Below are 16,592 nucleotides of genomic sequence, written 5' to 3'. Positions count from 1 at the left end.
TCAGTGAACTTCTGAACAATTTCAGTTAACCAATGGCTTTAATTTATGAAACTTAGTTTTTCCATCTGAAAAATGAATGCTTAGACTAAACAGAATGAAACACATTTAAGCACTTTTTATTGAAACATTCACAATAATAAATATATAAAAAGTTCACAAGTTATATATTTGTTTATTTATGTTTTATCCCATCCCTAAACTGTTATACTTTAGAACGTATTAAAAAGTCCTTCTATGTTAATTGAACTACTACTGTATATCTTTTCCTGAAAAGAAAAAGTTATGGGTCCAGAGAGATGGCTGAGTGGATAAATCTACTTGCTGCCAAGCATGATAATCACATTCCAATCTCTAGAACCCACAGGATAGAACCCAATGCTGTAAATTGATCTCTGATGTCTACAATTGTGCCAGGACACACACGTGTGTTTCCCCACCCATGCATATACATGAGTCATATACCATCAAGTTGTTTTTGAACCTTTCAGCTGTTAGAGTGGGTCAGTCATCCTTCCCTGACAAGCTGTCACTCTTGAATATATATATATATATATATATGTGTGTGTGTGTGTGTGTGTGTGTGTGTGTGAGTTTATGTTGCTTAAAGATGCACTATTATCGCTTGGAAAAAATCATACCACAAGCAGCTTTCATTTTCTTCTAACTGAATTAGCATCTTGTAAGACATCACATTTCCTCCGACTCTCCTCTAGAAGATTTTATGTGTCACAATAACCCTGCCCAACTAAAGGGCTCACATTCTCCATAGCGACTTAAATTTTCTTAAATACAGACTGACTGGCTTTAAGGCTAGGGTTGGAGGTGAGGAACAGGGTAGAAAACACAATGGGTGCAGGTGAAGTGAGGTGGAGAAAGGGTTAGCCAAATTGTTCTTGTGAAACAAATATAGTTTCATGATAAGAGGAATAAAAAATGGAGACTGTGTTTTATGTTCCCTTATAATAAGATCTGCATATCTGCCTACTGAATTAAGATCAACGGTGAATTAATAATACCAAATGGTGAGGTTTCTGTGTTAGGGAGAAGATAAATTTCATGTTAAGTCTTATGCACATATATTATGGAGTCTTGGATTGAAGCACATTAAACATAGCTAGCTAAAATTCACAATAACTTCAAAGCATACTTCAACATTGAATATAATCGGGCAGATTAGGATGTGAATTTAATGATGCAGATGTTGAAGTGACACATGCCCTACTGACTCAGTCGGAGGCACTGTTCAGGGGTTAAAATACTCAGGCCTGTCAGTGCCCAAGCCTTCTACAACTGGTGTAGATGTGTTCACTAGTTCATTTGCAAGCCATTAGGGAGCCAAAGGAGAGCTAGATAGTAATTTAGGTTTTCTTGCATCTCCAATTTTGCTTAAGTGCTAGTTTGCTGCTCATACTCTGTATCTGCAGCCTGTGGGGTCAGAGGGAATGCTTGAATTGCCACTCTTTCCAGTAGCCTCCCATTATTCCTGCTAGTGACAGCAATACGCTTCTCCAAGTACTACTTAGGTCATAGTTGTAGAGCCTTTCAATTATTTATACAGTTTGAAGTAAAATGCATGTGTGCCTCGCGTGCACTTTATCACATGCTGGGTTGTGCTCAGCTCGTGATCTCCACATTTATTAGCTCTTGTGACATGCCCGCTGTAATCCTAGGATAGTGTATAAATGTTGGTAGTGGTCTTCAGTGTATTATTCATGATGCTTGCATAGGCCCTTGTTTTGATTCTATCAACAAAACTTTAACAGTGTAAAGCTCAAGATACTTAAACGCAGTGTTATGTAATGCTTCTCTGAAGAAAGAGAAATGGTGTCATTTGCAACATTTTAGTAAAGACCCTGCAGACCTTATGTAGTCAGAAGAGACCATAAAACTGTCTATCTTAATTTCGTTAAAATTCTCATCTTTAAAATTTAGCATCACCAAATTTTCTTATAAAAAGTATGTCATTCGCGTGTATAATTTTTGGAATTTAAGAGGACTTTATGGCACAAATATACATGACTCAAGTAAGCTTATTTCCCTATGTCCTGTGAATGGAAAAGGAAAAGAAGAACCGAGTTGAGAAATGCTGGGATCTTCTTTGTCTGGAGGCCTTGTTATGTTCATGGATGTACATCCTTCTCATTGTATGTTTACATAAGCGTCCCTTTACGGGCAATGCACACCAATCAGTGCACAAGTAGCAGACTGAAATGCAATTGAAATTGGGAGCAACAATGTGTTTTTAATTTTATTATATCTTGGCTTTTGGTATTTAGGTAAAAAGGCATTTTGTGTTTTAACCATGCTTTTTTGTTTTTAAACTTAGAATATTTCATTTGCTCATTAAAACCATAGAATTTCTCCTTGATGCCTGTAAGTCTGCAGGATTATCTATTCATCATCATTTGTCATTTTTTTACTAAAAGTCGTCACATATTCATTCATTCATTCATTCATTCATTATTTTGGTTGTTCGAGATATGGTTTCTCTTTGAAGCTCTGGCTGGACTCAAACTCAAGAGTTCAACCTGGATCTGCCTTGTATTGCTGGGGTTCCAGGCCTCTACCACCAGGCGTTTAAGTTAAGGCAGTTATTTAGTTTCCTAAGAGATCTATTAAAGGACAAAGAAAACCTTTTTAGACATAGGAAAATTGTTTTATAACTACTTTACTAGAAACTAGTTTATTGTCTTATTATTTATAATAATAGAAATAGTCATTTTTTAAAGTAAACATGATTTTTGTCATACTGATTTTTTAATTTGGTTGGGTTTGCCACAATTCAGTTTATATTATGAAGGATAGATGCATTAACTTTGATATCACATTTTTTTCAAAGATATTGAATTATACAATTTGAAAATTGTGTCCTTAATAAATATCTTAAATATGGTGTTACCAACATGCTTCCTTGTAATTATTAACAATTGCAGCTAAGAAAATTGGACACAATCGAAAGCCAGTTGCTCTAGTTTTTGTTCTAACAGTTCATAAAGTGATCTCTAAAATGATTGGTTTTTTGCTTTTATTGTTTAATTCAAGGTTTACTGCTGTAGAGAGGGAACTTATTGCATGTGTGTCAAAAAGCAAGTGAACTGCACATAAAACATGTGTATCAGCATATTTAAAATATAGGCACAATTATATGACAAACATTGTTGACTAGTTACAAACAATACAATAAAAACAGAACTGTCTTTCAATGCTTAGAAAAAAATCAGAGGAATTTTTTTTTTTAGTTGGCAAGAAAGTCACAGGTGCTATTTGAAAGCTAAAACCATCTACAGTTGTTAAAATTACAAAAGATGTTACCACCCCAACTGGGGTCTGTTAAAGGAGAGGCTAATCCACAATGAGCCTGCAGAGCAGCTAAACTTGGAGCTTCCTTTGTATTGTTTCTGCACCTCAAGTTGCTAATGGTTTTTATCATTCTTTAAGTGGCTCATTTGCAAAAGCCAGCCAGGCTTTGAGGTTGTGCTTTCCTTGATACTGGGGAGGGGCTATTAGGAAAATTTTTCACCTAGAGGAGAGGGAGGAGAGTCTTGTTGGTTTTGTTTGTTTTCTCTTGGTTACTTTCCTAGACAAGGTTTCTTAGTGTAGCCCTGGCTGTCCAGGAACTCACTCTGTAGACCAGGCTGGCCTCCAACTCAGAGATCTGCCTGCCTCTGTCTCTGCCTCTGAATAGGAGTGCTGGGATTAAAGGCATGTGCCACCACCACCCAGCAAGGAGATTCTTTTTAGGGCACTGGTCCAGGTCTGATCCCCTAGATATCAAAGGGGAGCCCTTGTGGTAGTTTTACATGTTCTAGATTCTAACTTTATATTGTTCATGTAGCTTCCTGACAATGCCTTTACTATGAAATTACTCCTTCTATTGTGACTTTTGTGTTTCTACATCTTTTGCATCGTAAAGCTTCTAGATCTTTCTGTGATTCTCTTTCAGAGGTAAACAAAGCTTCAAGACAACAAAAGTAGGACAAGTTCCACAGTTTTTTGGTATTCCAGAAAACTGACCAAGCGGGATCAATAGACACTACAAACAAACCTTTCCTTGTATATATCTAGTACAGGGGAGTAGTGATGGTGGACTAGAGAACAGAAAATCAAGATGAGGAAGTAAAGAGCAAGTCTACAGCTTAAACTGTACATAGGCTTAGAGTTGGCTCTCAAAGTCTACCAGAAATGTTGGTTTCACACACACACACACACACACACACACACCAGCATCCAACGATGCTCCAGTACCTAGTACAACATGGCAGAGTGTTTGCATATAACCTACGCATGCCCACAGTATGCTTTAAATTATATATAGTTTACTTCTTTTACCTATTGTCCTACTGTGATGTTATGCAAATTGTTTATACCCTGTGGTTTGAATAACATGAATACACACACACAAACATTAGTACAAATGCAATTTAAAAATATTTCCACTCCGCAGTTGGTTAAATATTTGGGGGTAAACCCAGAGATAAACAGGCAAAAGTACATAGCTAAATGGTAGGGTAAATCGTGAATCACAGTGGTTCAGTGGAATTGTTTCAAAGGATCACAAAACTCTGTGGGATGTGGGGGCACATGGTGTGGGGTGAGTGGGCGTGTTCATATGAGCGTGGGTATGTACGCATAGTTGGAGGTTAGAGGTCCATATGGGTTGTCTTCTTCAGTTGTTCTCCAGCTTACTCTTTGCATCAGGCTCTCTCTCTCTCTCTCTCTCTCTCTCTCTCTCTCTCTCTCTCTCTCTCTCTCTCAACCTGGAACTCACTGGTTTGCTCAGATTGCCTGTCTGGGAAGTGCTGCACATCTGCCTGTTTCCTCTTCCACAGCCTGGGGTTACAGATCTACACTGCTGTACTCAGCTTTTACATGAGTTTAGGGGAGCTGAACTCAGGTCCTCATGCTTGCAAGACAAACACTTTACAGACTGAGTCATCTCTTTAACTAACTTTTTAAAACTTATTTTTAGGTCAATGCTTATGTTATAGACTAGATCTTATGAAGGACGGTTTTGACTAGATTTTTGGCTATTGTGTCGTCGTCCCCCGCCCCCCCCCCGCCCCCGGTATCTCTCTCTCTCACTCTCTCTCTCTTTTTCTTGTGAGCCACATTTTTTATTTGCTCCTTTGTTGCATTTGAAACCATCTTTGGTGAAGTTCTAAGTTTAAGCTATTTATATTAGTCTTTATCACATAAACTGTGGTAATTCAAAAACTTGGCAGTATTATTTAAAGTATGTTTGGGGTAGGCGGTGGGGGTGTGTACCTCTGTTGTTGCCATGTGGTACACTGTCTACTAAGGCCAGAAGATGTCAGGTTCCCTGGAACTGGATTAAGAGGCTATTGTGACCACAAGTCCTCTAGGAGAGCCCTGAGTGCTCCTCACAGCTGAAGCATCTCTTTAGTCCTATCTCACTTTTCCCTGTGTAAGTTTTACAGTGTCCCCCAAAACCTTTCTGCTTAGTGAGGAACTGAACTAAAATTGACATCCGTGGATATGGTGCTCATTAAGGCTTTGGAAGCATCAAGAAGTCCATGTGCCAGGCTGTCCAAGAAGAAGAGCATCATCGGTACCTTTTGTCAAACAGCCTAGATATTCATCATATCTTAGTCTGCCAAACTGTGACTCTCTTTCTATGTGAGCCAGGTGCCTTTGGGAAAGAGGTGCCGTGTGTTGTCATTGCCTCACAGGCTGAGCAGGACTCCAAGGCATGCATTGACCTCCTGATTGTTGGCTAAGTATGATTTGCCTTCAGTAAACTCAACGAAGACTAACACGAAGGTTCTTGTGGGGAGTTGTTGCAAATAACACATTTTGCAGAATGGAATTTCCCTGGATTATAGATGTTTCAATTCCAATATGTGATATAAAAAAATTAAATACACACAGTCACATTTAAGAGTGGTCCATAACATGAGATGTTTTGACAATCTTATGAGTAGTTATTTTCTTATCATGTTTGATATTTTTTCTTTTGCACCTAATACTTCCTGAGGGAGAAAGTTGCTTATTGCCTAAAGTAGAATTATTGATAAAATTAGCATCATTAAGATGATTTATAATATGATGCTTTTCAGCTCATTTAGTTCCTTTTTCCTTTAGTCAGAGCTTGTTAGTGTGTTTGCAGCTCTCAGCAAAAGCTAAATGTTTGAAACCCTGTTGCCCAGAGAGCTGAAGGCTGAGTTTCTCTCCCAAGGGATCTGCATTCTTAGGAAAAGGCAGCTCGCAACTACACAATTGCACACTTGTTACAGTCCTCAGAGATTGAAAGCCCCGTTAGGTGCTCACCATTATTATTCTGACGCCCTAGACAGCCTGGATAAGGGAAGATCCAAGGAATGAGCAGATCTGAGAGGCATTATGCTTGACAATGGTAATAGTGATTTAGGGCAGATTGTCACCAATTAAAGACCTTTTTGTTTAGATGTGTCCCTCTGTGTGCTGTTTAGACTTGGGTTTTTCCTATCATTGAAAATATTCCTTTGGGTGGGGGGAGAAATGTCATAATTGGCAACTTTAATTATGCTGCACAAAGATACACTGGTGAGAAGGATTTTTTTTTTTTTAAATCCAATTGCTGTTTTCTCTGGCTTCACAATTGCCAAGGAGGTTTTAACAAGATCATTTTAAACTGTGAGGATTTTTCTCCCTTGAGAATGTTAGCATTGCTAGGCACTCCCGCCCTTTACTCCCTAGGAACATTTGAAATGTCCTTTAGTTCTTCTGGGCTTCAGAAATAAAGAAACACTATGCGTATATTTTTCTTTCTTTCTTTCTTTCTTTCTTTCTTTCTTTCTTTCTTTCTTTCTTTCTTTCTTTCTTTCTTTCTTCTTTCTTTCTTTCCCCTCTCTCTCTCTCTCTCCCCCCCCCATGGCTTTATTTCCTATCAAATATTCTGTTTAGAAAGCATGCTGGTCTTTTTGTAAAATACATAAGCCCTTGTAACAATTAGTATGGAAGTAGTTATTGCTGGGATCTAATGCTGTGCCTATCTAGTGACTTGGAGAAAAATCTTGAGCCCTTCACTGTCTGACTTTGTATCCTTGTTTGTGATACCGGGTGGGAATAGAAGCTAGGGCCTTCATGCTTAGATTGCATGATTTTATGAGTATATAAGACACAGTTTAATAGAACTACGGAAAGTCACTGTGTGAGCTAATAATGAATAATACTTCACATAGTATCTTCAAGTGGCAGTACTTCCTCAGCTGAGTATATTTCAAACCGACACAGAAGTAGAAGTCTCTTGTCAGCCAACATTCTCAACTCTGGACATTTCCCAGAAGGCCAGTCAAGGTCGATGCTAAATGTTCAATTTGTGGTTACTAACAAAACTCTAATTTGTTATACTACATACTCGCTACATGCTAGACTTTTTTATGGCAGCTAGAGAAAACTAATCTTCTTTAAGACATATCAGCTCTCAGTGGTCAAAAATCCCTCCTACTAGTTTACTATGGCCGCTTGCAAAGTCCCTTGAATAGTGTTAGCACTCTTATGGAGGCCATGGATGTACGATGATATTCCTGTTAGGTTGTAATTGTTTTTTAATGGTGACTCTCAAGTGTGTTTTAAGTATTTAAGTCAGATAAAATATATCATATGCTTCAATTTAAATTAAAATCAGTCATTCAAAATTCACAATATAGTTTAATTTGATTGAGGTATATTGTCACTTAGCAACTGAGATTTGGGGTATCGTAACACAGTCAGTAAAACTTGTAAGGAGCAGAATTTGAAACTGTAATATTTTAATCACCTAAATGATTTTATATTATCCCTACGTTTTCTTTATCTAAAAGTAAACATTTGCATTCCTGTTCTTCTCCATGGAGAATTTACCTGTGCATTGTCTGTGTATTCCCCTGTACATTAAAAACACATGTTCTGACACACAAGAAATGTAGGTATCGATTTTGATATATATTTGATATATTTCCGTCCACTTTCACCCCCATAAAGTCAATTTTATTTTTACCTACAGATGAGCTTTTAATTTGCCCCTCTTTGCTCCAAACCTGATAGTAACATCAGAACACACACCACTGCCTTTTCCCTCTTAGTTAATACAGCAGCCTTTTCATTGTTTGTGTCCACTTCCATTCTTATTTCCATCTCATGTTCATTCACAGAGCAGCCAAAATGAGTATTCCATTATGATAGATGGATCCCAAAACACCTTTGATAGTCCTGCTGGGGCATGAAGTAGAAACTAGCTCATTGTGTAAGGCGCTGTGCACCCTGCACAACTGCTCTTGTTTTTCCTGTCAAACTCAAGTCATGTTGCTATGAACTTGACTGAGTCTCTGGAATTCCTTTACTGTACCAGATTTCCTTTTCCACACAGATTATTTCCTCTTCCTGCAGCATGCTTCGTTAGGATAACTCTTGCTCATTCCTTAGCCTTCATCCCCCTCTTCCTTCTTCAGAGATCCTACATAGCATCTTTCACAGAGCTCCTTACCCTTTCCTTCCTACATGTATCATAATAATAGCATATACGCAGTATATTATATAAGATATATAACAATGAATAACAATATACCCTATTAATTGTATATCCATGCATATTTGCATATGCATGTACATTTATTTATAATAAGGTACAATAACAATTGTCTATTTACCGCAATATATTTTCCCCTCTTTCTATATGTGTAGCATTTACTTACATAGTGTCTGTCCACCTTCCTTTATCTCAAGCCTCATGAGAACAGGACTAATGCAGTATGGCTTCACCATTTCATAGCTTCTATCTAATGCACAAAATGTGCACTATAAACACTGACTGGTGCATGCCGTATCCTCTGCGCTGTTCCGAGCAGTGTGATATGGAGGTGATGACGACAGATTCCTCCTTCTCATGGAGTTGACCTTCAGATATGGGCAGGCAGTAAATACAGAAGAATATTCTTTCACTTAAGGACTCTCTGAGTGCAGGATACTAAATATAAAGTTGATTTTATGAAAGAAAGAATGCCTGCCTGTCTTGTTCTAATCAGGGTCCCATAGCTCAGATATCCTCATTTTGTCTGTGTTATTTTAACCCTGCCAGGGTATTCCTGAGTGTGACTTTTATTCTGGTGCTTAGAGGCTCTCATCAATGGCATTCTTTGTCCTCTTTCCCATTTGTACTGGCAGCTGAGAAATTTGGCAATTCCTTACATAGTGACTAATAGCAATACTTCTTTGTAGATGTAATGCCCCATAAAAATGGCAAGTCCTGTATAAACATTAAATAATTAGTTTTCATAATAACCCTATCAAGATAGAGTGTAAAACTGTGTTTTGTGTGGAAATAACTGAGTCATTGTGCGTATACTTATCACAGTCATGAAGTCCTGCAAGAATCACTGGTAATTCAGAAATTTGCGACTTCCGTTTTCTAACTCACATGTGTCACGGGCCAATAAAATTCTGCTCCATAAATGAAGCATTTTTTAGCAGTAAATTAATTTCACTCATACTTTATATACAAGTCTTTAATATGCACACATCTAGTAGATTACTGACATTTTTAATATAGTGGACACGAGTTAGCCCCTTGATGTTTCCCTCCTTTGGTAAAACATATTTTTATTGTTGTCTCAGACTTTCGAATCTACTGGGTTTTAGCTCTTTACATGTCGACTCTTGTGAATGTCCACTTTTCTCTGGAATGCGTTACAGATGTTCACTCCAACCTAGCATGCCAAACTTACCTTTCATATGACTCCATGAATTGGTGCCATTGTAATAAGTGCTGGCGAGCCTCCTGACCCACAGAGCAGGAAGCATCCCAATGCTGTCTGTGCTTCTGCAAAATGGAAATATAGAGCCAAATTAGGTCCAGTCTGGAAGTTGCCTCTTGCCTAGCATGTAAACGTCTTGGATTTTTTTTTTCCCCTTCTGCACCATGACAGGAAAAAAGGAGGCTGTCAAGAACAGTGTGCTCCCAAGGCTGTAACCCAACAGAGCCAGAGCACAGGGGCGTGCATACGTGTTAACTTAGCTTGCTCCTTCTATATATTTTATATAAAGAAACAGAGGACCGTGGATTGCTTTTATTCTGGTATTAGCATCTCTTTCTATTTGCAGTGGTTTGCACATAACTGTTCTCTAAGATTAACTGACTCGTGGCATCTACCAGCACCAGATGACTAAAAAGTGTACTTCTTTCCTAAGATGGAGATTCAAAAGTTTGTAAAATCTCAGAAGCTAAGAAATTAGTGCTCTTCCCACATGCTTTTCCCCCAGAGTCTTAACCAAAGCATAACTCTAAAGTCAAAATTAAAGTGACTTGCATTAAAAGCACTTGTAGACGATGACGAAAGTATGGTAGGATACCCACAGGTTGATTCGGTGTCAGCGTTAAAAAGTAAAGTGTTTTAGAAACTATCCCTGTGAATTCAAAGTTCTGTACAGACCTGATCTTTGAAAATAATAGTTTCGTTAATGGCATTACAAGGTGGTGGCTTAAAATGAACAAACTTGGTGGAGTATTATTTTACATTCTGTCACTTTAGTTTTCATACTTAATTTGCTCTCTTCTTGTGCATATTGACTATTTAAAACTAAAACTTGATAATTTATTTCTGAGTATTTTAGGATATTTAAACCTCTTTGTCCTATAAATATCACTTCCTAACTAAAAGTTCAGAAGACAAATTGTTTAGATATTCCTGTACATTCCTGTACAGCTCCCAAAATATGTCTGGTGACTCAAAATAACCTGCAGCAATCCTATTCAATTGCTATTTTTGCTCTCTCTCTCTCTCTCTCTCTCTCTCTCTCTCTCTCTGTGTGTGTGTGTGTGTGTGTGTGTGTGTGTGTCTGTTTCACTTGTGAGAGGCTGTGTATGTTTGGCTGCCTATGCTTCTGAAGGCCAAAGGGCATCCCTAGTGTTATTCTTCAGAAGCCAATGATGAGATTATGAATCTATACCACTAGAGTATTTTTATAGAAAGTCTTGAATCTTTAATATTCTTAAATCTGCAATTTGTACAAATTTATCATATCTGTAAAACATAAATTATGTTTTCTTTTGATATTTCATTTTTTTAGTTTTTTATTTTATAATTTATTTATTTTAATTTAAAATTTCTGCCTCCTCCCCTCCTCCCATTTCCCTCCCCCTCCCCTTCTTCTCTCCCCCTCCCTCTCAAGTCCAAAGAGCAGTCAGGGTTCCCTGCCCTGTGGGAAGTCCAGGGTCCTCCCCCCTCCATCCAGGTCTAGGAATATGAGCATCCAAACAGGCTAGGCTCCCACAAAGCCAGTACATGCAGTAGGATCAAAACCCAGTGCCATTTTCCTTGGTTTCTCATCAGTCCTCATTGTTCACCATGTTCAGAGAGTCCAGTTTTATCCCATGCTTTTTCAGTCCCAGTCCAACTGGTCTTGGTGAGCTCCCAATAGATCAGCTCCACTTGTCTCAGTGGGTGGGTGCACCCCTCGCGGTCCTGACTTCCTTGCTCATGTTTTCCCTCCTTCTGCTCCTCATTTGGACCTTGGGAGCTCAGTCTGGTGCTCCAGTGTGGGTCTCTGTCCCTATCTCCATCCATCGCCAGATGAAGGTTCTATGGTGATATGCAAGATATTCATCAGTATGGCTATAGGATCGGACCATTTCAGGCTCCCTCTCCTCAGCTGCCCAAGGAATTAGCTGGGGACATCTCCCTGGACACCTGGGAACCCCTCTAGAGTCAAGTCTCTTGCCAACCCTAAAATGGCTCCTTTTATTAAGATATATACTTCCCTGCTCCCATATCCACCCTTTATCCCAACCATCCCAATTCCCCAAGCTCTCCCCATCCCCCCTTCTCACTTTTCTCTCCCCATTTAATGTGGAGACTGGGGATCAAATTCAGGTCCTAATGCTTTTACAGTAAGTGTCTTATTAACTGAGCCCACTCCCTAACTCAAGCCTGTTTCAATATATTTTTATTGTGTATTAGGAAAATAGAAAAGCTTTATAGCATATTTAACAGGCACAACATTTGTAATTAGTACAGATGTCTTATATCAAAGAGTTAATTTTGAAATTGAATAACAATTTTTAGCACAAACCTGTGAGTTGACATTTAAGCAGGGGTCATGGCGTACATATTGTAAAAATAGGTCATCTATACTCTACCTCCAGTTGAACATTGTTTAATAATTCAGAAAAGAGCTAGAGTGATATACTTTACTTAGGCACGTAATACTTGGAAACTACACTTTTGTAATTAAGTACATACTTTCTAACATATTTTCTTCTCCAGTTTCCTTCCCTATGCTTTTTAAGGACTTTGGTTTTTTCTCTCCTCATAAACACAACTTTACCACTTGCTGCCAAGTTTCATTGATAATATTGCCTTTTGTGCAGGAAAATAGGTCCCGAGCCTACATACTATCTTCTTTTGTTTTCCCCAAGACACCAAGTTCTAATTAAAATGCCTATGTTTAATTAAAAGCCTTCTTATTATACAGCCTGTTCAGCCGGGTTGTGGTTGAAATAAACTGTTGATGAGAAGTAACACATCATATGTATTCTGGATAATGAATTCTGACTCGCAGTGTGCTGCTCAAAATGTGAAGAGGTCCCTTCCAAACTCGGGACGATCTGCGAAAGTAGAGTACAGAATGTGAAGAGGATAGCCATATGACTGTCGGGAGGGAAATTTCTCCGCCAACTTCTGTTCCATTGGAAGGAGGCTGAAGTATCAGTTGCATTATGACTCTTACGGGTTTGTCTCTGCACATAGCGTTAAGACAAGACTGGTAGACACGCATTTGGGTGGGGAAGCTTCCTTTGTGGCTGGAGATCTGATTGAAGCTTGGCCCTGGTTCCGTGCTCATTGTCCATGTGGGTTAGAAAGCTAGTGATCTCTCTCCAGCCTTAGTCTTTGCTGAGGAGGAAATGATTAAAAGAGCGGATGCTGAGCAATGGACAGTTATGAAATGTCCAGCATTGCTAAGATTACCGCTATTATTGTCATCGCTTTTGTGTCATGCTCCTCTCCCTTGAGAAGTTCTGATTTGTAGATTCTCATTTTACACTTTGATTTAATGTGATATTCCTTTTATTATGTCTGTGGGTGCTTTGCCTGCATGTGTGTCCATATACCACCTGTATAATTAGTGCTGAGGAAGGCTTTAGATCCCCAAGAACTAAATTTACAGATGGATGTGGGTTCAGGAAACTCAACCTGGGTCTTCTGCAAGAACAACAAGGGCTCTCTCCTATTCCAACCATCCAATCCTCTCCGTGTGTGTGTGTGTGTGTGTGTGTGTGTGTTCGTTCCTGTGTGGAAGTCAGGGGACAACTTGTAAGAGCTGCTTCTCTTGCTTCACCACCTGGATTCTCGAGATTGAACACACGTAATCAGCCTATCAGCGAGCAACTTTACCCACTGAGCCATCTCCCCAACCTGTAATTCGTTTTAATTTCTAAGTTAATTGGAGTGCTCATTGTCAGGTTCTGAACAGCACAGAGAGCAATTTTTAATCGCTTACATATGCATGCAGATTTTTTTGTTCGTTTTGGTTTTGATTTCGTGAGACAGGGTTTCACTGTGTAACAGCCCTGACTGGCCGGGACTTTGTTCTGTAGAGCAGATAGGCCTTGAACTCACAGAGATCTGCCTGCCTCTACCTCTAGAGTGCTAGGATTAAAGGAATTCCACCACCTGGTTATATACAAGCTTTTAAAATTGGACAATTTAAATAAAAATGTCATTTATTAATATGACATATAATATTATCCTCAAAAGGAAAATTTCAAGACAAATATAGGTAAGCAATATTATTTTTATTGATAAGGGAAAGGTCTTAAAGTCATGTATTTATGAAACATTGCCTGCAGCTGTTACGGGAGGTCCTTCCGCTCCTCCAGCCAATAGCCACTGAGATACCAGCCCATTGGGGTATGGTCTCTCTCCCTTTAAAAAAGCGGCTACTTCCCTTTTCGCTCTCTTTACTTCCTGCTCCGTTTCTGGTGACTAGACTTCTTCCTGATTGCACAGAGGGCTGTTGTCTGGGACGGTGATCTGTAAGTTTTTTCCCCTTTAAATAAGTACCACCCTTTAATCATAATTCCAAACTAGTGTGGGATTGTTTATGACTTACGCCTTCATGCAGCCATATGCAACCTGAATTTTTACAATTTACAGCTGTAAAATGGTTCCATGAGCATTATCTAAGCAGCAATCTTTCCTGGATTATACTTTATTAGCTTTCTAGTATCCACTATAAAAACAAGCCTGAATAGTATGATAAATGGAAACAATAGCTTGAACGAACATAAACCTTTGGTACTTTCATACAACTTTTTACTATTTGTTGGCTTATTGGAGATTATGATCCTAATTTATAAATAAGATAAAGTGTGACCAAGATTATTTTGAGTCTACCACTTGGAAAGAAATGCAAAACGTAGTTGCTTTCATCTGAAAGATATTTTACTTTTGTGTGTTTGGGGGCTGTTAAAACATTTCAGGGGTGCTGTCAGTGATTAGTAACATAGATCAGCATGGGAGTGTTCCTGTTAAGGCCAGTTAATTTGTTTTTTCTGTAAACTTTACATTTTGTTTGTTATTCATTCTTAACACCTAATAACAATATAGCTTCTAACTGATGAAAGCCTTCATGCTCTGTTTATTTTGTTAATGAGGTAATGAAGACATCTCAACTCAGCAAGATGCACTGTATGTCTGTGTTGATTAAAGAGCATGTAGTATAAAAGTTACTGTTGGAATAGTTGGTCCAGCCATACTTTCTTTTCTTTTCCGTTTCACTGTTCTTTCCAGAGGTAGGAAGCCACACTCTTCCTAGAAGCAGGGATTTCCACAGGCTGACCTGCTGTTATTGCGCCAATGTTGTTTCAGGATGCAAGAGGAAACCAGTTTTCCACCGGTATCATGGCTTCTGAGTTACATGATCATGGTTAGCACCAAGGGAGGGAAGGGAAAGAAATGAAAGGAAAAAATATAAACTTCTGGGAGCCAGTAAGTTTGTCTGAGGCTAGGAGAGCTAAATTTAGAGATGGTTTTACTTTGAGTGCTGGGTTTCAGTATCATAGTGCTTCATCTATTAAAGCATTGTTAAAAGCCACTTGGATGAAAATATATTCCTTCCAATACACAACCGTAGTTTTAAAATTCAATCAGTAGTTTTTAAAGATAAACACCATTCACTGCAGATGTATGTACTTCACTTACAAATATGCATTTTAAGTGTCCCCTTCAATTCCTCTCTAAGATGGTTCGTATCTTCCACACAGAATGAAGGAAAATAACTATAGACAAGTTAACGATTTATTAGACATTGTGTTAATGCATTTGTCTTCTTCCTTGCTTTGTATTTTAAAATGCAGAATATAAATAGTATGCTCAGGGTTGTCTAGCAAAGGACACAGTTGTGATTTAATTCATGACCTCTTGATACTATCAAGTTATTGAGGACAATTTTCCTGTATGAATTGTTTTTAGAGCACATTATTTGTTTAATTATTTGCTTAATTTCCCACATTTCCTCCTTACCATCACTAAGAAAATAATGCCGCTTATTTTATAGTATGTTAATAGTGCATTCCTGTCCAGTTGCGATGACATGAATAGATTGTTCCATTAACATTTAGAACTCACAGTATAAGAGATGAATAGTATACTTCATTCTAAATAAGTTTATGGATTTAATAAAATACTGCCTAACAAAAAATAACTTTGGACATAAATTCTGATGCCATTGCTAATTATAACATGTGATCTAACTCTTTCTTATCCTCTGACAATAGAAAAATGCTCAGAATTCAGTCATTGTCAAATGCGTGTGACATTTTTACAGTGACTATATTTAAATTACATTGACAATACGGTTATATACAATAATTTAAATACCTATAAAAATCAGTTAAATGTGGGCTTTTAAATGTCCTTATTCATATTTTTGCTTGTGTGTGTGTAATCGATGGAGTAATAGATAGAAGCCATTGTCCTGGTGTTTTTTGTAACTAAAGGAGGATTCATTTATAGTTATTAGTGTATGGACGAGAGAAATGTAGGCAGTGGACAGAAAAGACATGCAATTCAAATGAAATGCTAACTGTGAGGGCAAGAAGCAGCAGCGTGCACCTGCTTGCTGGCCTGTGAAGAATATGAAATAATCCATTCTGAGTATGCTTAAGGGACAAGTACCTTTTCTAATCGGCAAATGCCTGTAATAGATACGAATTCTTCAAGCTGCATTGAGATAGCTCTTAGTGGGAGTATATTCTAATAAATGTCACTTTTGCTGCAGCTCGGAGATAAGGACTGCATATTCCATCATTGAGTGTGATGATTTAATCTTGTCCCTACAGTTCTACGTGATGACTTCCGACAAAACCCTTCTGATGTCATGGTGGCTGTAGGTGAGCCTGCAGTAATGGAATGCCAGCCTCCTCGGGGCCATCCAGAACCCACCATCTCCTGGAAAAAGGATGGCTCACCCCTGGATGATAAAGACGAAAGAATCACTGTGAGTACTGAGTCCACTGGCAGGGAACACCCGGCAGATAATTGTGCGCTTCTGTAACCCAAGCAAAAGAGCACATAGAAATCCGTTCTCAGCGATAAAACCTTGCATTAGCTCTACTT

The 16,592-nt window shown here is 38.4% G+C and overlaps 1 protein-coding gene across 7 annotated transcripts in view; it reads left to right on the top strand.

Moving 5' to 3' along the window:
- The window catches only part of Robo1 (roundabout guidance receptor 1), a 1,002,189-nt gene that overhangs the window by 840,942 nt on the left and 144,655 nt on the right, over window positions 1-16,592 (top strand). For all 7 annotated transcript variants that reach the window (XM_057763690.1, XM_057763686.1, XM_057763689.1 and 4 more), the window contains one exon: window positions 16,316-16,473. In XM_057763690.1, the coding sequence (XP_057619673.1) occupies window positions 16,316-16,473 (158 nt within the window). The remainder of the gene's footprint in view (window positions 1-16,315; window positions 16,474-16,592) is intronic.

This window comes from Chionomys nivalis, chromosome 3, assembly GCF_950005125.1.
Source record: "Chionomys nivalis chromosome 3, mChiNiv1.1, whole genome shotgun sequence".
In the NCBI taxonomy this organism is placed as follows: domain Eukaryota; kingdom Metazoa; phylum Chordata; class Mammalia; order Rodentia; family Cricetidae; genus Chionomys; species Chionomys nivalis.
Note: the sequence above shows the minus strand (reverse complement) of the source record. Positions and strands in the feature narration are given on the sequence as shown.